The following is a 23,693-nucleotide window of genomic DNA, read 5'->3' as shown; positions in this document are numbered from 1 at the left end:
TTATTGGAAGGAGGTGCTTCCTTCTCATCTCTTAGTTCTTGATCCTCTGAAAGGTCTCCATGAGGAACAGGAGCTGGTCCTCCTGATGGAGCCTCTTACATGAGGGCACACTATAAAATTGGTCACTTCAGGGGACCCAAGGGTTCCAGAAAGCCCAATGAGGTGGGGCATTGGGAAAAGGAGAAGGACTCTAAGGGTGTTCCAGACATGGTTTACAGGTTAGGCATCAGCTAGTTCCTGGCAATTTGTCCTCTGGATACATCACTGGGGAGGGAGGTTGGAATGGGAAGGTGGTGCAGATGTCTGATTCCGAGGATGTGTCATCCTGTGTCCAGTGAAGGGGCTAAGGGTATCACTACTGGTAGTTGAGTTGATACTAGTGGTCAAGTCAGCATCAGTGACTGAGTTTTTGTGAGCGGGTGCAGCAGCACTAGTTGGTAAGTTGGTGCATGCAGTGTCAGGGCCAGGGCATGGGAAGTCTGGCTTAGGAGTTAGCATCAGGCACAGGCCAAGGGGCCAGGAGCCAATTACTGGGAATCAGGCTGAGATGGAATAAACCAAAGGGCAGGGATCAGGAGTCACTTACCAAGAGTCAGGCCAAGTCAGGATACCAGGAGATCAAGTTCAGACGATGGAACTAGAGGGCAGGAACCAGGAGGCAGTTAGCAAGTGTCAGGATACCAGGTCAGGCTCAGATGGCAGGACCAGATAAATGCCAAACCAGCTATTCATGGCAGGGTGAAGCCCAGTTGTACAGAAAACTTCTTGTTTCCTCCTCTGGATTAAATAGGGGCTGTGGCACAATACAGAGCTCAAGCTATTTAGCTTAACAAGAAGAAGGTTAAAGGGTGACTTGATTACAGTCTATATATACCTCAGGGAGAACAATTATTTGATAATGGGCTCTTCAATCTAGCAGAATACAATGCCATCCAATAGCTGGAGGTGAAATTAGAGAAATTCAGACTGGAAATGAGCTGTAAATTTTGAACAATGAAGGTAATTAACTATTGGAATGGATGGATTATCCATCACTGGCCATTTTAAAATCCAGATTGGCTGTTTTACAAAAAGCTACTCTCTGGAAATTATTTTGGGGAAGTTCTATATGACTTGTGTAATACATGAGGTTAGACTGGATGATCACAATGGTCCCTTTTGACTTTGGAATCTAAGACTCTGCAAGGACATGCTGGCATCTCAGGAAGGATTCCCACCCCCTCAAATGCTGGTTGAATATCTCTGAGCTTCAGTAGATGTATCTGATGAAGGCTACAAACCCCCTACAAAATACAGGCAGTTAAGACCCTACCTATCTGCAGACACCGAAACTAGCCACACCCCAGCTCAGCTCTGAGAAATGCCAGTTATGGATCCACACTCACAGCTGTGAGTAATAGGGACAAGCCCAACTATGCAGAGGAAGGAACAGGAAGAGACAGGGGAAAGAGCTTGGGATGGCTAAGAAGCAGTAACTTTCTCCCAGCCAGCAGAATTAGCAGCAGACTGCCTCTGAAAGCCTATTAGCCCCCTCGGAGGGACAAGCGAGGTAAACAGACAAAAGCCCTGAGGATCAAGGTCCCTTGGACTCTTTTTAAATGTACAGTAAGGGGACCATATTTTGGGAACCAAATCCGGGGGCACACAGGGATGGGACCACAACAAAATAGCTGAGATTGAAAATGTTAAGTTGTGGAGCGTAGCGAGGCAAAAAATGTTTAGCAGCTTAAATTTTAATAGTTGCACATATAAATGAAAAATACAAAACAAATATGCATATAATCACCACAGCTGTGACCGTGCACTGAAGGAGTGCATTCAGCCACTGATGACAAACAAGACAAAAACACTGTTCAGGAACGTCAGTTTTCCATACCCACTGTCCGTATGCCTGTTTAAAGAATCTCTTTCTTGCCTCTGCTGCCAAACGCCATGTTGTGTCCCCGGGCAGTGGCTTGTGCAGCTGCATCCCAATGGCAGCAGCGCGGGGATGGGGAGTGGTGAGCGGTGACGTTTGAGGGGGACGTCGCCACCCACACGGAGCCTAATGTGTCTCCACCACAACCTGCCCCTCCAATCAGGGAACAATGCGGTGTCATGTGCTCACTCTGCAGACCAATAAGAGGGCAGTACTGTCGGAGCCCTACTTCAAATTCTTTTCAGCTGGCCATGGAGTTGTGACTTGTGGGCCCCAGGCCCGACTGGGCAACCTGGCTGGTAAGTGCCTGACGGAGTCCTGCAGCATCCCCTTGTGCTGGGGCACTTAATGCGGCACAGCCCCCTCCCCAGCCACTACACCCCAGCCTCATGCCCCTCACCTGAGTGGCCAAAGCCCCCCTTCACCCGAGCCTCGTGCCCCCTGCCCCATAGCAGTCCCTGAAGCCTTTCACCCCAGCTTAGTGTCCTCCCCTGAAGTATTGTCCCCCAGCTCATCACTAGATGTCAAGGGAGAGAGCTCATTCAGACCCTGCTTACATCTGGTATAGCTAATAGTAATAATAACAATAATGGAAGTGTTCTGGATATTTCTCTCCAACGTGTTTATGCATTAGACATATAAACCAACGTAAGAAATTAAAAGCAAGGGTATTCAGGGATGAGTTTTGTGAACCAGGGACTCTTCCGGGGACCATAGTTTGCCCAGGCACATAGACCCTCATCCAGGGACGTCTGGTCACCTTAGTTTATACACTGCCTTTTTCTTGCCAATTTGATTTGAACCACTGTTATCTGGGCTGATGCCCCAGATTGCTTGAAGTGGGACTTTTGCATAAAGGTATGTTCATCAGAGCTGACTGTGTAATACAAAAAAATTTCATCCTTGAATCACTGTCTATAGAGGGACTATCCTGTTCAGTGACCCCCACAGCCCATCCAGGAGTCTTGATTCCCTGGTAGCACAGATGGACCTTCAAAACAGGGAATAAGTTGTGCACTGGGTAGTTTTGCGTCATAGATCCATTGTAAGAGTGCATGTTTGACTGGGGAAGGAAATATATCTGACAGAAAAGAGAGATGATGACGTTTTCTCAGGATAAGTGACTAGAAGACTTAAGAATAGCCTCACTTGGCAGATCAAGACCACAGAAGGTGGAAAGTGCCATGACCACCACAGGAAACCCCTCCATGAAACTGCACTTGAGGAACAGAACATCCTGGAGGGCTACCCACAGGGGCTGTATGTCCTGAGATATGAAATATTTCTCTGCTTTGGTGTAGATAACCATCCTGAGATGGAGGTATTTTCCTGACGGTAAGGAGCCCTCCCTCCACCCGCACGCTTAGCTTGTGCTAAGAATGCTCTTAACAGAATGTCATCGAGCATATTTTCACCTGAAAAGGGCTAGCCACTTTTCTAGCATTCTTCCTTCAACTTGGCAACAGAAGGGGGGTGGGGGGAAAAGAAAGAAGAGAGCTGGAGAACTGCTTTGAGGAGTTGGATGAGACACAGAGATGGGATGGTGGGGCAGCTATTATGGTATTCTATCTCTCTTCTTAAAAGGCATGTGTGTGTATTCAGGGCTTATGGAAATTCGAAGACATTTATTTAAATAGAAGGTATGTTACTGATAGTGACAGGTTGTATTTCCATATGCTGTTCTACCAATGTCTATAAACCAATTTCTATAAATCTAGAAGAAATGCTTCTAGGAGTTCTGGACTTGTTCAATCCCTGTCTCCCATTAAACCTCTGCTGAAATTACTACCAAGGAATGCCAATTCTGCCAACCTGGGGTTTTGACTGGCGCTCATTACCAAATATCTGAGTTCCACCCACTTAACAGATTGGCAAAACGAAATCCCTAATGGACAATTTGTGGCAGATTCTTTGATGCACACATGCACACTTGGAAACTGGACTGTGATCACCAAACTCATGTCACCTAGCCTACCTAAAAACTTGGAGCCATTACTAACTTGGCAGTTTTTTGCCCTGTATGTAGTGACATAAAACCATTGGTTCGGGGTTTCTCCTTTGTAGGTGTACAATAATGGAAAGGGAACAGACAACAAAAAGTATTAATAATGCCTGTGCAAATTTAACCTTTATTATCTGTTCACTGTATACAAAACACCATTGCTGCATAGTGATAACTTATTTGCTGTACAGTTGACAGTGCTCATCAACAAACAAGTGTTAAAGAGGTATACACTTAACAAAAGGGCAATGATAGCCAGTGCACATAACTGACAAAAACATACCAGGAACCTGCAACTTCAGCTATAAGCTTTAGCATACAGAAGTACTGCATAACCACCTAATACTTGAGTAGTGTATAAAGGGGATAACAAGCATCTACTAATCAACCATGGATGGAGAGAAAAGGTAGCGCTAAAGTTTCTGATATACAACACAGAGTGGCAAGAGGAATTTTTACATAGATGCTCAGGTTTCTAACGCTGTTAGAATTTAATGATAAATAACAGAATCTCACAAATCTTTAGGGGCAAAATGCACCACATTTATTTACATATGAAATGTGTTTAATACAGTTATAATGGACATAGTGTATAGTAACATTTGACAGCAGCAAGACTTTTAAAGAACCAAACAATTACTACAGTATATCATGCGGATATCTATATATACACAATTTTTTTTAAAAAAAGGTACAAAATTTGTTTAGGGATACATACAAGGTATAAAATGCAAAAGCAAACAAACAAAAATATAACTCTCACAGAGAACTATATATGAAAGGGACAGTATGGTACCTTTGCTGTACTTCAAGAAAGCATAACCAGTAATATTAGGTATACTTTTTGAAATGACTGAACTAGTTTCAGATGGTCTGTGCTAATGTTGAAAGGACAACTTTTCCTTAAATAGGCTCGTGTATTACCTTCTTGACAGTTGTGGTTGGACAGAACATTGAGCACCAGAACATTTGGCATTAGCATAAAGAGCTGGGAAATACCAACTCACACAGCCAAGGAATTAAACTGTTTTCTTTCAAGAGCCAGAAGAAAGGAAAATACACAATGCTGTGTACTCGCTTCTATATAACATTAAATAAATTATATGACAAAACCCACCATAATTATAAAACGTATTTATCTAATTACATTTTATTTGTTTAATCCACAGCAGCCCACCTCTTCTGTAACAATTTTAACTTTGTGTGACCTTAAAGACCTCCTTGCAGGGCCTAAACAAATTATGTAGTGATGCCCAGTTGTGCAGTAACATGTTTTCAAAAGTGCAATGACTTTCTAAGGAATATGCACCCTGAATAGTAAACACTTGGTATTTCTGGTGTTACTGCTTAAACCCAACACTGTCTTCTCTATAGATGCAGTGACTATTCCTTAGGGAAAGATTTTCAAAACCGCCTGAGAGATTTAGAAGCAGAAGTCCCACTGATTTTCAAAATCTTCCCTATACATAAAAGCACTGCTTTCTGGTGCAGTTTCATTAACTAAACTTTCTTTCAGAAGCATTTCATATATAAAACAGTTTAACAGAACCCAAGGAACTGCCCCTGTATTAAGAACTCTGTTGTAAAGAAACTTACTACAAAACAAACAAAACAAACAACTGATTTTCCACTAAATATCAATACAAACACGTAACAAAGAGTATAAAAATTGTTAGTTTAAATATATACAAACTCTTTTCAACTCAAATACTGTTTTAATGCTTAGTGAGCATATAGACAATGAGGTGAAGAGGATACATTTATGTAGAATATATTGCAACAGCCTGAACCGTACTGTTAACACTATTATATGGAGAACTTTCTGTAACAAAAATGTCATTTATATTCCAATGTGGAGATGAGTTTTTGCTTCTCAAATATCTGATCACTTTTCAGCTGAACTCAATCTTTTAGATTTAATGAAGGCCATGCCATGTGTTCTCATATGAGTATTTAAGGCCGCTTCAGTTTCAAATGTCTTTGCACACACTTTGCATTTTCGATCTGATACCATGTTGTCAGATGATTCATCTTCATGATTGGGTTTATTTTCTTGTTGATTATCCTCCCCAGATCCGTTCTGTTTTGATACTGGCTGAGGCTCCTTCAGCTTATGTACAATGAAGAGATGCCTGGAGAGAGATACGTGAGAGGTATAGCAGAGGCCACATTCCCTACACTGATACGAAGAGCCATCAGATTTGTGTTGAGGGATATGTTCATGAAATTGAAGAAGATTTTCTGTTGTAAAGCCACACACAGCACATTTGTGGACTTTAAAGACATTAATCTTCAACTTCTTCAATGGCTGCGTGATTGCTCCTCTGGGAGGCCTGAATTCCAGTACAGGTTCTTCCAACTTACGCTTTGGACTGGGAACCTAAAAAACAATAAAAGTGTATTTTATGCAGTTATAAATACACAGTTCTTCTCATGAATATTCACCACTTGTGGACTTAAAAATCTTCCATGGATATGTTCTAATAACCCCCTGCTAAATCCAATCTCTCAAATAATAACAACCATCTATGTCAACAAGAATCAGTTCAGATTGATTTTGCTAGGTAACAATGTGCCAAATGCTGTATGAACATTAATAAATGTTTTCCAGTATTACTGTGTTAAAATATAATATTCACTGCTACAGCAATGATGGACATATTTAGGATATCATTCTATCAGCACTTGAGTGCTTACTTTCAGAATCTCAATCTTAATTGGATTTGATTTTATTCCATGCATGATGATGAAGACTGTAGATCACCTCCTGATTATTTGTGGCCAAAAGGAGATGCTGGAGAAAGATGACTACTGAGTACAATTTTTGATTACTAATGTACCACCAATGTGTTTCTTCATTTTATTGCTCAAGAGGCATATTTTTCAAGAATCTTTCACTTACCTATTTGGCCCAGAGAATCCATGTTATATTTCAAGACTATATACCTAACATGACTCTATTTTCAAAAATGTTTTTAGAAAGGGGGGACAATTCCATGGCAACATTTTTTAGGGTAGTGAAACAGTCACTCAAAAATTATCTTTTAAAAAAATGTGTGCAGGTGTCACCACTATCAGCCTATGACTCAAAGCCGTGTATATTTCTTAGTGTACAGAACGAGTTGATCATAAAACACTGAACAAGTGTCATTACCATTCACCCTATGCAACTCCACAGCTCTGACAGCACCCTAGAGCCATTTTAGTTTTCTCTTCACTCCTAACATTCTTCATCACACTGAACACTAATTCCACTCTACTATTCATTTCTGGTAAACACAAAGCACATTTTACTCAGTATGGAAATAAACGTTGATTAAAAAAATACAAACATTTGATTGATGTAATGAAAAAAAATGGGACTATTCCAGGTGTCCTGAAAGAAATTCCCAGGCATCAAATGGAAAACGAGGCCTGTCTCAATAAAACCAAGGTACTTAATATATACCAAGTATCAGAGGGGTAGCCGTGTTAGTCTGGATCTGTAAAAGCAGCAAAGAATCCTGTGGCACCTTATAGACTAACAGACGTTTTGGAGCATGAGCTCTCATGGGTGAATACCTGCTTCATCGGATGCATGACGAAGCGGGTATTCACCCATGAAAAAGACGGTTACTTACCTTTGTAACTGTTGTTCTTCGAGATGTGTTGCTCATATCCATTCCAGTTAGGTGTGCGCGCCGCGCGTGCACATTCGTCGGAAAACTTTTACCCTAGCAACTCGGTGGGCCGGCAGGTCGCCCCCTAGAGTGGCGCCATCATGGCGCTTGATATATATCCCTGCCGGCCCACCCGCTCCTCAGTTCCTTCTTGCCGGCTACTCCGACAGTGGGGAAGGAGGGCGGGTGTGGAATGGATATGAGCAACACATCTCGAAGAACAACAGTTACAAAGGTAAGTAACCGTCTTTTCTTCTTCGAGTGATTGCTCATATCCATTCCAGTTAGGTGAATCCCAAGCCTTACGTAGGCGGTGGGGTCGGAGTGAAATGTGGCAGAATGAAAACTGCTGAGTCAGAGGCTACAGCATCTCTTGACTGTTGAACCAGGGCATACTGCGAAGCAAAGGTATGGACCGAGGACCAATGGAGCTGCGCGACAGATCTCGTGGGTAGGAACACGAGCCAGCAAGGCGGCAGATGAAGCCTGAGCCCTGGTAAACTGCACGATGATGTGGCTTGGGGAAAATATGAGCCAAATCATAACAAGTTCGGAAGTCTGCCATCACCCGAGATGTGATCCTCTGAGAGGAAAACAAGCAAGCCCTCCCTTTGGCCCGCTACCGTGACAGAGCTGGGGCACCTTACGAAATGGTTCTGGCATCGCAATATAAATGCGAGCACTCCACAGATGTCCAAGGAGTGCAATGGTTGTGCCCATTGCGTTGAGCTGTGGGTAACATGAAAGGCCGAAACCACCTTAGGGAGGAAAGCCGGGTGCGGTCATAACTGCACCTTGTCTTTGTGAAACCTAGTGTACGGCGGAACCCTCGTAAGAGCTCTGAGCTCGGAGACCCGTCTGGCCGATGTAACAGCTACGAGGAAAGTTTGTCCTCCAAGACGGGTATATCAGAGGGCCAGTCATGAACGGCTCGACTGGGGGAGACATAAGTCTGATTAAAACTAGGTTGAGGTCCCAGGTTGGGGCTGGCGGCGCACCCGAGGGTGCAAGCTCTCCAAGCCCTTGAGGGATCTCGAACCCATAGAGCGTGAGAACACGGAACGTCCACCTTAGCCTGGCTGGAAGGTAGAGATGGTTGCTGAGTGTATCCTCAGCGATGATACCGCCAGGACCTGCCGCTGAAGGCCAGAGGTAGGCCAAATAGAGGGGGTCGAGACCTCAGCAAGAGCAAGATCGAGCGTATCGCAGCTGTAGAAGAAACGCTTCCACCTGGCCCGGTACGTTGACCAGGTGGAAGGCTTCCTGTCACCCCGGCTCAGTTACGCAGCGGCCACACCGTGAGGCGAAGAGGCTGCAGGCCCGAGTGACGAAGCCTGTTGTTGCCCTGAGTGATGAGGTCTGGGTGGGGTGGCAGGGTAATTGGGTCTGTTATTGACAGGCCGAGCAACGTGGTATATCAGTGCTGCCTGGACCACTCTGGAGTGATCATGATGATGTGCGCTCTGCCCCTGCGGAGTTTGAGCAGGACCTAATGAACCAGTGGGAACAGTGGGAAGGCATAATGGAGTTGGCCTTTCCACGGCATCAGGAATGCGCCCAAGACCGATCCTGAGGAGAGACCTTGGAAGGAGCAGAACATCTGGCATTTTCTGCTCTCTCGGTGAGCGAACAGGTCTATGTGAGGAAACATCTCCGCTTCTGGACAGCAGAACGCCTCACATGGGGCAGAGTGATCACTCGTAAGACAGGAAAGACCTGCTGAGTCCAAGCGCCAAGACGTTCCGAACACCTGGGAAAAAGGACGTCACCAGCTCCATCGAGTAGGCCATGCAAAAGTCCCGGAAATGGATGGCCTCCTGACAAAAAAGGGGGGGGGGGGAGGGCCATGTCCCTCCCTGGATACTTATGAAGCACATGGCCGCTGTGTTGGCTGTAAACACCGAGATACAACGGCCTCGCAGCTGCCGCTGGAACCCCTGGTACGCCAGGCGGACTACTCTCATTTTTGGGGCATTGATGTGGAATGCCAGCTCCCGAGAAGACCAAAGGCCTTAAGCTCGGAGGTGACCGTGAGCACTTGAGCAGAGAGATGACGCGTCCGTCGTCAGGGGCAGTGAGGGCTGGGGCGGAGGAAACCGCCTCCCTGCCCACACCAGGGAGGGAGTTAGCCACCACTCTAGGGAGCCTAAGGTGCTCGAGGGAACGGTGACTACCATGACCATTGGCTCCCTGTCCGGGTGGTACGCCGAGGTGAGTCGGACTTGGAAAGGACGGAGGCGGAGCTTGGCGTGTTTGGTTACCAACTTGCGGGCAACCATGGACCCAGGAGACTGAGACAAGTACGAGTCGAGGTCGTTGGGAAAGCCTGCAGACCTCAGATGATTGTTGCCATCGCCTAAAACCGCAGTTGTGATAAGCAGGCTCCGGCTAGGTAGGAGACCAAGATAGCTCCTAGGAAGTCCAACCTCTGCGTGGGAACCAGAGTGGATTGCTCTATAGTAATCATCAGGCCTTGACCTGTGAATAAGACCGTGACGATGCCCACGCGCTGAGTGGTTTGTGTCTCAGAGTCTCCTCGGATAAGCGAATCGTCCAGATACGGAAAAACGCATATCCGACATCAGCGAAGGTAGGCGGCGACTATGGCCGTAAACCAGAAGTACTGACAGTCAGCTAGAAAGCAGAGGTATCTCCTGTGCGGAGGGAAGATGGCGTAGCGAAAGTACGCGTCCTTCATATCCAGGGCGGCATAGTAGCCCCCAGGAGGCAAGGATGGAATAATGGTTCCCAGGGATACCGTGCAGAACTTCAATCTTATCCTAAACCGGTTGAGTCCGTGCAGGACTAGGAAGGTCTGAGACCTGCGTTCGAGTGGGGAACTAGGGCATAACGGGAGTAAAACCCCTTGCCCCTTTCGTCCATCGGCGTCTGCACCTCTTGTACGAGGAATTGCTCGTGAGAGGGGTCCCTGAACGGGGACAGGGCTGGAACAAATTAGAGGTGGTATCTATGCTCCACCGTGCGCAGGATCCAGCGATCTGAAATTAACTAGGGCCACGCCAGGAGAAAGCGGGATTGGGATCCCGGTCTGTGACTGGTACACCGCCCTCAGGCGCACCTTGGAAGGTTCGTCTTTGGTCCCAGTGGTAATTGCAAGGGACCTTGACCTGGGCTCTTTAGGGGTCCTGACGTTCGTCTGCGACCGCCTTGGCCTCGCCGTTTGCCAAAGTCCTGTCTCTGGCTAGGCACAGAGTATGGCGGGTGGGGGCAGAAAGGCCTGCGTTTGGTCGCTGGCAAATGCATGCTGAGAGAGCGCATTAGGACCCTATTGTCCATTAGGCTTGGCAGCCTGGGGCTGTCTTTGCCGCGAAAGGCCTTTACCACAAAGGGTAAATCCTGAATGGCATACTGCAGCTCCGGCCGGAGGTTTAACCTGGAGCCATGAGATGCACCTCATGGCGACACCAAAGGCCAGAGTCCTGGCTGCAGAGTCTGCTGCATCGAACGAGGCCTGGAGGGATGCTCTGGGTACCTTTTTCTTTTCCCCCGTCCTTCAAGACGGCAGCGAACTCTTGGCCGGTTTCGGGGCTGGCGCCCGCTGGCCATCATATCAGAATCGTGGTCCTGAGCATAAGATCTGCGCATGTGGGATGACACGCATGCGCGTCCGGATGGCCATGGAGGTACTAAAAGAAGGCACAGGCAGAGTCTCTGACTCTATCGGACCTTGCCCAACTCGGCACCGGGAACCGGCACCGGGATGCGTACCGGTACCTGGAACGAGATCCAGACCCGCAACCAGAATGGTGCCTGGAGGTCGACCGAGATCTCGAGGCTCGGGGAAAGGCTACAGGAGTCAAGGTACCTGTCGCGGTGCCGGGAGTCGGAACGGTGCCGATAGCGGGTCGGCGAATGGGATACCGACCGGTGCAGCGAGTGCGACTAGTACCGATGAGGAAAACAGCACCGGGACTGCAAGTGGTGTCGGGCGTGCCGACAGGATCTGGAGTGTCTGCGGGACCGTGATCATGAACGGTGCTGCTCTGCTGTGCTGACAGAGGATGGTCACATGAAGAGACTGTATTACCCGCACCGGCGGTGCCGGGGTCAGGCAGCATCGACTCTGTCATGGCAATGAGATCCCTCGCCGTTGGTAATGCCTCCAGCATGGAGGGAACAGCAGGCTCAACCACAGTGCATACTGGGGAGCTGTCAGGCACCGGATTTGAAGGCCCTCATGGGACCGGGATCGACGGTACCGAGGTCGTCAGAGCTTCGGTGGGCGTCGGTGCCGGGCGATCCGAGTTAGATGAGCTGTGTGGCTGCGGTGCCGTCGGCACGGAAGCAGCAGGAGCAATAAGCTCAACCACGGCGCGCGCCGGGGAGCCGTCAGGCACCGGATTCCACGGCCCTTGTGGGACTGGAATCGACGGTGCCGACGTTGTCGGTGCCTCAGAGGTGTCGGTGCCGGGCAATCCGACTTAGACGAGCTGGCTGCGGCGCCGTTGGCACGGAAGCAGCAGGAGCAGTAGCTCAACCACGGCGCGTGCCGGGGAGCCGTCAGGCACCGGATTCTACGGCCTTTATGGGACCGGGATCGACGGTGCCGACGTCGTCGGTGTCGCAGCAAGTGTCGGTGCGGGGCGATCCGACTGAGACGAGCTCTCTGGCTGCGGTGCCGTTGGCACGGAAGCAGCAGGAGCAGTAGCTCAACCACGGCGCGTGCCGGGGAGCCGTCAGGCACCGGATTCTACGGCCCTTGTGGGACCGGGATCGACGGTGCCGACGTCGTCGGTGCCGCAGCAGGTGCTGGTGCCGGTGCCAGGCGATCCGACTAGACGAGCTCTCTGGCTGCGGTGCCGTTGGCACGGAAGCAGCAGGAGCAGAAGCTCAACCACGGCGCGTGCCGGGGAGCCGTCAGGCACCGGATTCTACGGCCCTTGTGGGACCGGGATCGACGGTGCCGACGTCGTCGGTGCCGCAGCAGGTGTTGGTGCCAGGCGATCCGACTTAGACGAGCTCTCTGGCTGCGGTGCCGATGGCACGGAAGCAGCAGGAGCAGTAGCTCAACCACGGCGCGTGCCGGGGAGCCGTCAGGCACCGGATTCTACGGCCCTTGTGCGACCGGGATCGACGGTGCCGACGTCGTTGGTGCCTCAGCAGGTGTCGGTGCCGGGCGATCCGACTTAGACGAGCTCTCTGGCTGCGGTGCAGTCGGCACGGAAGCAGCAGGAGCAGTAAGCTCTACCACGGCGCGTGCCGGGGAGCTGTTAGGCACCGGATTCAATGGCCCTGGGGGACTGGAATCGACGGTGCCGATGTCATCGGTGCCTCTGCAGGTGTCGGTGCCGGGCCATCCGACTTAGGCGAGCTCTCTGGCTGCGATGCAGGTGGCACGGAAGCAGCAGGAGCAGGGGGCTCTACCACGGCGCATGCCGGGGAGCCGTCAGGCACCAGCAGGAATTGTAGGCTCTCTCAACCTCGGAGGAAGGGAGCGGTGCCGAGTCGACTTCGGTGCCGGCGACGGCCGGTGCCGAAAGGCCTTGGCAGTACCGGCGGAGTCCGGTGCCGAGGAGGCGCTTCTGCCAGCCGCTTGATCATCGCTCGGCGCCCAAGGTGGAGGGGTAAGTGAAAGTCCCGCTCCTTTTTGTTCTCGGCTTAAAAGCCTTGCAAATGGGGTACTTAGCTGTCAAGTGATTCCCTGAGGCACTTCAAACAGGAGTCGTGTGGATCTCCCTTCGGCATCGGCTTCTGGCAGGCCGAGCCCATTTTAAACCCCGGTGAGCCGTGCATGGGCTCCGGCACCGGGTTCATGGAAGGGGCTACTTCCTGAACCCCGCTAACAATTATCAATCTAACTATGTTAGCAGAGAAAAAACGTATAACTATACAAATATATATATAAAAGAATTATAACTGTATAACTATATACGAGAACTACGAGTAGCTAGGGAAGTGGAGGTCAGCTAAGCCGCGCTCCACTGTTCCAACGACCGACACGGGCGGTAAGAAGGAACTGAGGAGCGGGTGGGCCGGCAGGGATATATATCAAGCGCCATGATGGCGCCACTCTAGGGGGCGACCTGCCGGCCCACCGAGTTGCTAGGGTAAAAGTTTTCCGACGAATGTGCACGCGCGGCGCGCACACCTAACTGGAATGGATATGAGCAATCACTCGAAGAAGAAGCTCGTGCTCCAAAACATCTGTTAGACTATAAGGTGCCACAGGACTCTGGTGCTGCTTTTAATATATACCATGAACATTCAAAGCTCTGTTTTTGGATCAGCATTCCTCTGGCAAAGGATGATTGTTCAGTGCTGGGCAACACCACTCACTCATCCGGCACTGCAGGACGACTGCCTTATTCTAGAGATTACTGCAAATTTTTCATGTTTAAATGACTACTTTAAACTAAGCCTAAATTGGTATTATTACTATGTGATGGCTGTTCAGCGTCCTATGTGAAATGAGTTTGGTGGTGCCAGTTTGTCAGTAAACATATGTCCACATAACAAAGCTACCACGAGTTATCAATAAATTGGCATCACTGTTATTTCTAGCAGACAGAACAAACTCTGAATAACCAAGGAGACGGCGCTAGCCTCTCACATGCAGGGGTGCTCTGTCCAGCACAGGACTGAGGCACACTGACACAGTATTCTGAGGAAGGTTGTACCTCTAGCTTCTGCTTCTATCTAAGCTGTAGCTGTTTGGTTGATAAAGGATTTGGGTTTGCAGAGCTTCCAACAGAGCACCTTTAAAAAGGTGCTATTGAAACAACTCACCAAGACAGAGGCTGAATTCTCTCTAGATGTCTTTCTAATAAACATGCCCTAGTTCAACCACAAGCTATGGACCTAGGGTGACTAGATGTCCCCATTTTATAGGGACAGTCCTGATATTTGGGGCTTTTTCTTATATAGGCACCTACTATCCCCAACCCCGTCTCAATTTTTCACACTTGCTATCTGGTCACCCTATATGGACTCAATGCAGGAATTACTGAGTGAAATGCTTTGGCCTATGTTAAACAGGAGATCAGATTAGACAATCATAATGGTCCCTTCTGGTCCTAAAATCTAAGTATCTATAAAAAGGTCTAACTTCACACAAACAAGAACGGACCAAAAAATTCATTTTTTGAAAGAGGTACTCCTAAAGTGTTTACTTTTGTGTCTTCTTTTACTTCACTTTCTTCTATATTGGTTGATTCTGTCATTTCTTTCACATCAGGGTCTTTAATGCCATGCATCAACTGAATATGTTTTTCTAACATCAGCCGCTTAGTAAAAGTGCGTCTTGAATCCGGGCAGTGCCTGTATAAGTACAAAGCAGACATACATATGGTCAAATGTTTACCTTTTTTATAAACAAAAAAAAAAAAAAAGATTAAGACAGATATGAAGTAGTGCACTATATCCAGGCACCATTGCAATTTGTTAAAGAAAATGCCAATGTTTTTCTAACTAAGTTTGTCTACATAAGTATTAAAAAGTAAACAAAATTACCAAATACACTATTAATTACAAATATTTGAGCAAATTAACCTCTCTCTCTTGCTGTGGATATCTCTGATGTAACATCCTAGAAGCTCACATACTGGGAGACAAAGTGAAAACTGAAGTATCTGAGCTCCTCCCTCCTCTACTCTTCTGTCCACATCACCAGTGGCTAAAATTAGACACACTCATTCTTCATCTCCCCTCCCCAATCCAAGCTTCACTTGGGCAGCAAACATCTCCCCTACAGTCTGAAATTGGATTCCAAATATCACCATTATTATTATTTGTTTTACTAGTGCCTAGGAGGCTTATTAATAGACCAGGACCCCATTGAGCTAGGCACTGTAGAAACTTTTCAGTCTGACCTCATCCCCGGATTCTTCTAAGTTTCGACTAGATTCACCTCCCTCTTTGAACCAAGCATCCCTTCATAGCTCCATTTCCACTTCACTGATGCCTGCTGTTCTTGGCATGCATTCAGGTTGGTCAAGAGAGCAATCTTATCTCCCCATCTGGCTTGCTCCCTCAGCTGGAGGTGGTTGTGGGGCTTGGATATTATTTAACATACCCCAAGTGATGTTTGGGTAGGGGATGGGGTGTTGTAGAATGGTTCCTAGAAGGGGTGTGCCCAGCAGAGAACAGGGGAAAGAGATACACGCCAATATTCTCTTTCAAAATCTCTCCCTTTTCAGGAATTAACATTTTTTATGATAACTACATTGCTAATTCAAAAAGGACAATATTCTTTATGATACACACAGATGATTCTGACATTAAAATGAACATACACATTATGTTTTCTTTTAAAGGCGATGTAAGTCAAAATAGGAGCGCTTGATGCTCATCACGTGACAAATGGAACAAATGGAACAGTGGCCAACCAGATCATATAATCAGTGATTAATGCAACTCGATACTACTTAGTAGATCAGCTGAAATCAGCCTGAAATGGATTTCAGAGTATGGCAGATGCTGCCCAATAACCAAAGAGGTGACATACCCATTACTATGCTAATTATTTTAAGTCTGTAAAGCAATATGCTAGATCAATGGTTCTCAACCTTTCCAGACTACTGTACCCCTTTCAGGAGTCTGATTTATCTTGCATATCCCAAGTTTCACCTCACTTAAAAACTACTTGCTTACAAAATTAAACACATAAATACAAAACTGTCACAGCACACTATTAATGAAAAATTGCTTTTTTTCTCATTTTTACCATATAATTATAAAATAAATCAATTGGAATATAAATATAGTGCTTACATTTCTGTATATAGTATATACAGCAGTATAAACAAGTCATTGTCTGTATGAAATTTTAGTTTGTACCTGACTTTGCTAGTGCTTTTTACGTAGCCTGTGGTAAAACCAGGCAAATATCTAGATGAGTTGATATACCCCCGGAAGACCTCTGAGTAACCCCAGGGGTACACATATCCCTGGGTGAGAACCACTGTGCTATATTATACATAAGTGAGACAGTCCGGATACTCCGGTTGTCATTCAAATTCAGACTGATCCATGCATTCATATAATAAGTTAACTGATCTAACTGAATTAATTAGATGTTTGGTTTTGCATAAATAAGAAGTGCAGATAAACTGACAACAGCCTCTACTTTTCTCTTTACCTTTCGCTCCATTGATCTTAAAGAACATTAAAAGTAGAACTTACGAGCAGGTATAAACTTTCCTAATGCCTTTGTGTTTGATACGATTGTGGCGACATAGACTATGGGATGAACTGAAAGATTTGTCACATTGTCGACAAGGATGTTTCTTCATTTGCTTTAAAGAAGGGAAAAAAATAAAATATTAACTAGCAAGGTAATCAAAGGCAGTAGACATTTTCAATCTTTTAAAAATAATCAAGTAAGGTTACTTACCAAGATCTTTTATTCTTTGAGGACACTGTAGGAGTCATTGGTCCCAGAACAATTTCTAAACTGTGTGACCATTAAGAGGCATTCACACACCTACCAGCATTGTAAATTGTAATTAAAAAAAAGATATGCCCTTGCCCCCTTCTCAATTCTTCTCTGCTACCAAAGACGGAAGGGAAAAAGGGAGGATTGGTTTGAATTTACAAAGACAATGTTTTCAGATAACTCCAGTTACTTTTAAATAACGCTTTCTCCACTGCCAAATTGCTTCTGCCGATCTTCATTCTGGTAGATTAGCAAGCAGCAGACAACTGCAGGAGGAAGGATGAGGGATACCTAATTGAAAATAGACTGAAGCACTGGCCTGCCAAATTTGATGTGTGGTGATTTCATCTCACATCATTGACTCACAGGAAAGATCCCTGAAAACGCATGCGGAAAGAGGGGCTATAGCATGGCATTCCATTGTAGGACAAAACCTTCTTTATAATTTCGAGGATCTAATAGTTTTATATTATAGACTACCATGTGGAAGGAGGCGGGAAAAACAATCCCAGAAAGGAAGGAAATAAGCAGAGCAATTTATGTCAGTTCACTCTGAGCTCTCAAGAGATTTTTTTCAAAACTGTACTTGCTTGAAATAGATGCAGCTGCAGGTGCCAGCAAAAAAGCCCTCTATTGTGTTGTGTTTCTCTAAAAGAGAAGATTAATGGAATCATCTGTAGTGATGGTACTCCTAGTGAGAATGGCCAGAGAGTCTCTAGTATCCGAAGAACACTTCTTCCCACTTATGGGCCACAAAAGCTCAAAGAACAAGCCACTGTTAATGTCCCCTATAACTGATCTGGCATATCACCAATCCAAGAACTCAGCAAGTTAGTCCCTTAAACAACAGATCTATCACCTTGAGCTTGCAGGAAAGATACTGCTCATTCATTGCACACTCAGAAGACTAGAAGCTTTACAATTAGAAGTTTATCTTTGCAGCCATAATTTAATTTTATTGACAGCTTAAACACTTCAGAAATTGATAAGTTAGTCCCCCACTGGAACAGAGGATTGAAAGAAAAAGCCAAAAGAAAGCTAACAGACAAAGTGAGTTGCATCCAACGAACTGGGTATTCATCCACGAAAGCTCATGCTCCAAAATGTCTGTTAGCCTATAAGGTGCCACAGGATTCTTTGCTGCTTTTACAGATCCAGACTAACACGGCTACCCCTCTGATACTAACAGATCTAACAGATCACTTTGACTTAGATGAGCCTTCAACTGAGCTTATCAGAACCAGGCTCCTGGTTCACTCAAACTATCCCCTCCCAACTAGGAGACTCTTAGATCCAAGGACTCTCTGGGTCTGAATATGCAACAGATCTGAAAGAACTGGGTTGGACCCTAGAAGCACTGAGCCCATAGAAGGAAATCCAGATTACTCAGACATTGAGCTGAAGTGCTCTGATTTGAGGATGGCTCATACTTGCCATTCAGGTTCAAGTGAGAGGATGGCACTGAGACATAATCTGATCCAAAGTCTGCCTGGTGCCTAGAAGAAGAAATATCTGATATCTAGGATCATTTATTCCTTTTCTGATAGAGACCACACCTTTCCTCCAGAGTGACTCAAACTTCCTCTCCTTCCTCTTTTTCTCATGGGCACTGGCCAGGTAAATCAGTGTCTTCCAGTAATCCATTTGGGACTTCTGAGCCGAGTTCTTGGATCAATGCTTAAGACCTAGGCTCCAGAGGTGAAACCATCAATTCCTACCCAACAGATTCAAAGGAATGAGCAGTAAGGACTTTTTCAGGAGGATGACATTCAGTTTCTGGCTCCATTCATTCCTATCCCCTGAAGCCGAATAGCCCCTACATAAATGCCAATTCTTAAACAACTCTGAAACCCATATGTTGATCTCATACAGGCATTTCAATATGACAGGAGGTACATGTCTTGAATGGAGAGCACTTGTGTAGATCTGCCCAACCTAACTTAAAATCCCCAAACAACCCTAAATCCTAACTTTACAACAGGCTGACGACAAGGGAATGTTTCCAGATTGCTTGTGCTGCCAAAAATAAGAGGAACTGAAGATGATTTTAAGGACAATTATTTCATCTCTATAGTTTTGAATGCCAGATCATCAGCTGGTGTGCACATCCTCCCTAATGGTTACACTACTTAGGAATAGCTGCAGGACCTCTGACAGATAATGGAGAAAATATATCAAATGGGGTAAATCCTAAATTAGAAACTTTTTAGAGAGACAGTCCTGTCTGACTCCAACTTCCATTTTATATTTAATATTTAAAATCGTGACTCCTTAAGCCAGTTGAAAAAAAATGTAAACCATTTTCTCCTGTGATATTGCAAAATTATTAGTCCCATTTTAGGGATTAAGACCCTGTTCAGTAAGATATTTAAATATTTGCCTACCTTTAAGCATGTAAGGAGCCCCACTGAAGCTTATGGGACTACTCACATGCTTACAGTTAAGCACTCCATAATTGCCCTGCTCTGGTCATTCCGCCTGAAGTAGCTGGCATTGGCCACTGTTGGAAGACAGGATACTGGGCTAGATGGACCATTGGTCAGACCCAGTATGGCTGTTCTTATGTTTCTTAAGTACCATGCTTCTTCAGGGTATAAATCCTTGTACACGTTTCTAAAAGAAAAGACATTTGGAGGGACATGAGCTGAAGACAGTCTGAAACCACATTTTTAGAATATATAAATGCCTGGTGGTGTGCTTTAAAGTTCAGCAAGAGCTATGGATGACTACTTCTCATGGTGAAGCCATGAAAGTGTTATATGGGCCATCCAAAAACGTTATACCACATTACACTCCCATATATTCTCTTTACTCAGTCCATTTCAGAGGGGAAAAAGATTTTTTTTTTGAGAATTGAATTGTTTTTATTGGTACTATTTCTCATACCCTCCACCTGTAAAGCCAGGCTTGGTTAGTACCATGAATCCAACTATACAGGCCTCCCTGAGAGAGAAAAACAAGAAATACATTTTTGAAAAATGGGAAATTCATTTACATTGTTTCACAAAAATTTAGTCTTTTTTCTGTGCTGACATTTTGAAAAAAAAAAAGTAATTAAAATTTTGAATTTTGGAATTTTTCAACAAGTCCTACAGATTTTAGAAACCTGTAAAAACTACCTAAAATAGTTCTAAACATAATAATATCATGGTTTTATATCTCAGGACTGCTAGACCTAGAAGAAAGGCACATGTCTCGTTGGGAAGCTAGAATTCTCTCCTTTTCCAAATATACAGAGAGAAAATTCCGTATATATATTTCCACATAAAGCTCCTACATCTAGCCCTCTTTGGTCATGAGATATGAACCTGACACTAGTGCAACACAAAGTAATGTCTACTTGCACAACAGGCCATTATAATTTTCAGGAATTTCCACAACTGGGGAAAAAAGGAAACATTTCTCTAGCATATTTTGTTTCTTTTGTAAATGTCTGCTACAAGCTGTTCCAATGTTTGAAATGTCAGTAGAACAAATCAGAAAATGTTGGTAATTTTGAAGAAGAAGAGATTGTGCACTTGTGCAGTAATTGTGGATCTTTGAAAAGTATGTCCCTATGGATGATCCACTTCATGTGTGTATGCATCTCTCGAGCCCTTGATCAGAGATTTTCCATTAACTGTGTCTGTTCAGCCCGCACATGCTCCCTATATCTTATTGTGTTGGACACCAAGGCTGTATGGGGATGTGCAAGCAAACTGCCCTCAGGTCCTTCTCCGCCCAAACGTTCCATAGAGAACAGTCCAAAGCAGAGGGGAAGGAGGGCGGGTAGTGGCGCATCCAACGAGGACACATCTTGAGAAACTGCAGTTACTGCACAAGATGAGTAATCTTTTTTTCTTTTAAATAGTGTCCCTATGGGTGCTTCACTTCAGATGACTTCCGATCAGTATTCCCAGAGAGAAGAGGAACTTTTGGAACTGGGTCCAAAACTGAAGACAGTACTTCATTACCAAGTGCCACATCGGATCCAGTGGCATGGATCAAAGTGTAATGTTTAGAAAATGTATATAATGAAGCCCATGTTGCAACCCTAATATCTCAGATACTGACACATTCCTAAGTAATGTTGTGGATGTTGCTTGTGATCTGGTAGAATAGGTTATCACCCTTTGCAGGGGGTGAATGTCCGCAGTACCAAAACTAGTGATAATATACCCAGATATCTATCTTGATAGATACATGATCTGTGCACAGAGACTATCTGTGAAAGAGATTAATAGTCTAGGTGACATTTCAAAATTGGATGGCCCTATCTAAATATAAAGCCAACCCCCTTCTAATATCCAAGACATGAGAATAGGTCACATGCAAAGAGCTATGCAGTTTTGGAAAAAACACTGGTAGATGAATGGATTGGTTCAGGTGGAACTCCAATAGTACCCTTAGGTAAAAATTTAGGGTGTGGACATAAATATACTTTATGGTTGAAGACCTTAAAGGGGTGATCTGCCATCAAGGCTACAATCTCTCTGATCCTACAGGCTGACATGATGGCTGTTAAAAAGGCTTCCTTCGCAGATAAATGGAGCAGTGAACAGGCTGCCATTGGTTCAAATGGAGATCTCATAAGGTAACTGATTACAAGGTTTAGGTCTTAGGCTGGGGTGGCAGGAATGGCATAGTATTTATCAGAGGTAGTTTCTACCAGGTAAATCATGTTTTTTATTGCCCCTGGAAAAACTAGTTAGTCCCAGTTTGCGAGATTTTCTATTTAAAAAAATTGCTTCATTTACATTTAATATTAGTTACATATTCATAATGGGATTACATAAAGCAGTAGATTCAGAGATTAATTTTGGGTTGTAGAAAGCCAGGACTTTGATTTGTCTGTTACACACAGGTCCTTAGTGTATCTGAACTCTTGTGGTACTAAGTTGGAGAATGGTACTGACGTGGTACTGAGGATGCAGTGGCCAAAGCTTACGGTGGAGGAGAGCCCTAACAACGCAGGCGTCAGTGGTGTTTGGAGCCATTGCTTGTTTGGTTCCAAGGGTGCTGAATGGGTAGGTACTGACAGAGGGCTGAGCCCAATGGTGTCAGTTTGGAATGTTTACACATGCTCTCCTTGTGCTGTGGCCCTGTTGGAGCCATGTCTCTCCTTCAAGCTCTGGAACTTTCCAGCTCCACCAGTACCAGAGGAGGAGTCCTTCGACTCAACAATACTAAACTGAAAGGTTGAGGCTTTGGAGACAGTAAATCTCGAAGAGGACCTGGGCTTTTTTGGAGCTGGCTTCTTAAGATGAGAGCCTGCACTCCTCTTTTTAGCAACCTTAGCTGAAGCCTCCAAAATCTTCCTTTTTCTAAGGGGAGGTGCTTGCCAAGATTGAAGGAGTGCTCGATCTGTCCAGAGACAGATGTACGGAAGGTTTTTCTAATCTGATTCAAAAGCTGTCAAAGGGAGTGTTCCATCTTCAACAGTCTGAGTTTAATCTCCTTTTCCATCCTTAAATTGGATTTGAGAGCCAGGCAGAAGCTTCACTTCTGGGAGATATGGCACTCACCCAAGGAATGGACACACTTATAGTGGCTATCGCTAACAGGTAGAGCCTCTCGGCAGGAGAGGCAGAGTATAAAACTTGACGAGCCAGGCATGCCCTGCCTGGAGAATAAGGCTCCCCGAGGGGAAGGAGAGGAACAAAACAATCCTCTCATTACATATCTCTAACTAAAACTATCACTAATAACTAACCTATACTATCAGAGGGGTAGCCATGTTAGTCTGGATCTGTAAAAGCAACAAAGAATCCTGTGGCACCTTATAGACTAACAGACGTTTTGGAGCATGAGCTTTCGTGGGTGAATACCCACTTCTTCAGATGCAAGAAGTGGGTATTCACCCACGAAAGCTCATGCTCCAAAACGTCTGTTAGTCTATAAGGTGCCACAGGATTCTTTGTTGCTTTAACCTATACTAACTAAACAAACAACGATCGGAAAAAAGTGTATACAGGATAGCAGAGGCACGTTCAAGATGGACCCGCTCAAGCTCTATCTCAGGCCGAGATGGCTGAGAAATAATTGACAGGGGTTCAACCACGCATCCCTGTATATTCTCAGTGTCTGGCATGAGGAAGCATTCGGAAAATGTGAAGGCCAAATGACACTGCTAACGGAAAATCTCTGATCAAAGGCTCAAGAGGCACATGGGGACCTGAAGAGGAGCACCCATAGGGACACTACTCAAAGAAGAAAAATAGGCTTTTTGGGTGGATTTTTTTTCTATTTTTTGACTAGCTCTAAATATTATTAGACCTAAAAGAGGCAGTCAAAGATGCATGAGGAATGCAACATACATCTGTAATTTACAACAACCATACTCATCTGGTCAAACAAAAACAAAAAAAATTATGTCCTCTGGAATCAAACTATTAAAGAACTGTGGGAGGGGAATGGAAAGAGAATCCAAAATCAGTTTAGCTGACTCAGAAAAATTTCATAGGAACTTTTTTCAGTCATTCTATCTGTTCTTGAACAACCTTTTGTATTGACTAAATAACCCTACAATTAACTGAGGGCGGTGAGAGTCTTTCAACAGAAACTTAAAAAGCTAAGCAACATAAAAAGAAAAAGGAAATGGATACGAGAACAGGGAAGAAGAAAATAGTGCACAAAATGAAATAATCAGAAGTTATCACTCTATTTATAAAGGTCTATTGAATTTGAAAAAAATAACTGTTTCTATTTTAGTATTAATTCATTTAATTCGGAAGCTACAGT

At 45.2% G+C, this 23,693-nt stretch overlaps 1 protein-coding gene across 8 annotated transcripts in view; it reads right to left on the bottom strand.

Moving 5' to 3' along the window:
* Positions 1-4,046: 4,046 nt before the first annotated feature.
* Positions 4,047-23,693, bottom strand: part of ZNF532 (zinc finger protein 532) — a 160,850-nt gene continuing 141,203 nt past the window's right edge. For all 8 annotated transcript variants that reach the window (XM_050944646.1, XM_050944644.1, XM_050944641.1 and 5 more), the window contains 3 exons: positions 16,721-16,833; positions 14,710-14,857; positions 4,047-6,300 (listed from right to left, as the gene is read on the bottom strand). In XM_050944646.1, the coding sequence (XP_050800603.1) occupies positions 5,806-6,300; positions 14,710-14,857; positions 16,721-16,833 (756 nt within the window). In that variant the 3' untranslated portion in view covers positions 4,047-5,805. The remainder of the gene's footprint in view (positions 6,301-14,709; positions 14,858-16,720; positions 16,834-23,693) is intronic.

Source organism: Gopherus flavomarginatus, chromosome 3 (assembly GCF_025201925.1).
Source record: "Gopherus flavomarginatus isolate rGopFla2 chromosome 3, rGopFla2.mat.asm, whole genome shotgun sequence".
In the NCBI taxonomy this organism is placed as follows: domain Eukaryota; kingdom Metazoa; phylum Chordata; order Testudines; family Testudinidae; genus Gopherus; species Gopherus flavomarginatus.
Note: the sequence above shows the minus strand (reverse complement) of the source record. Positions and strands in the feature narration are given on the sequence as shown.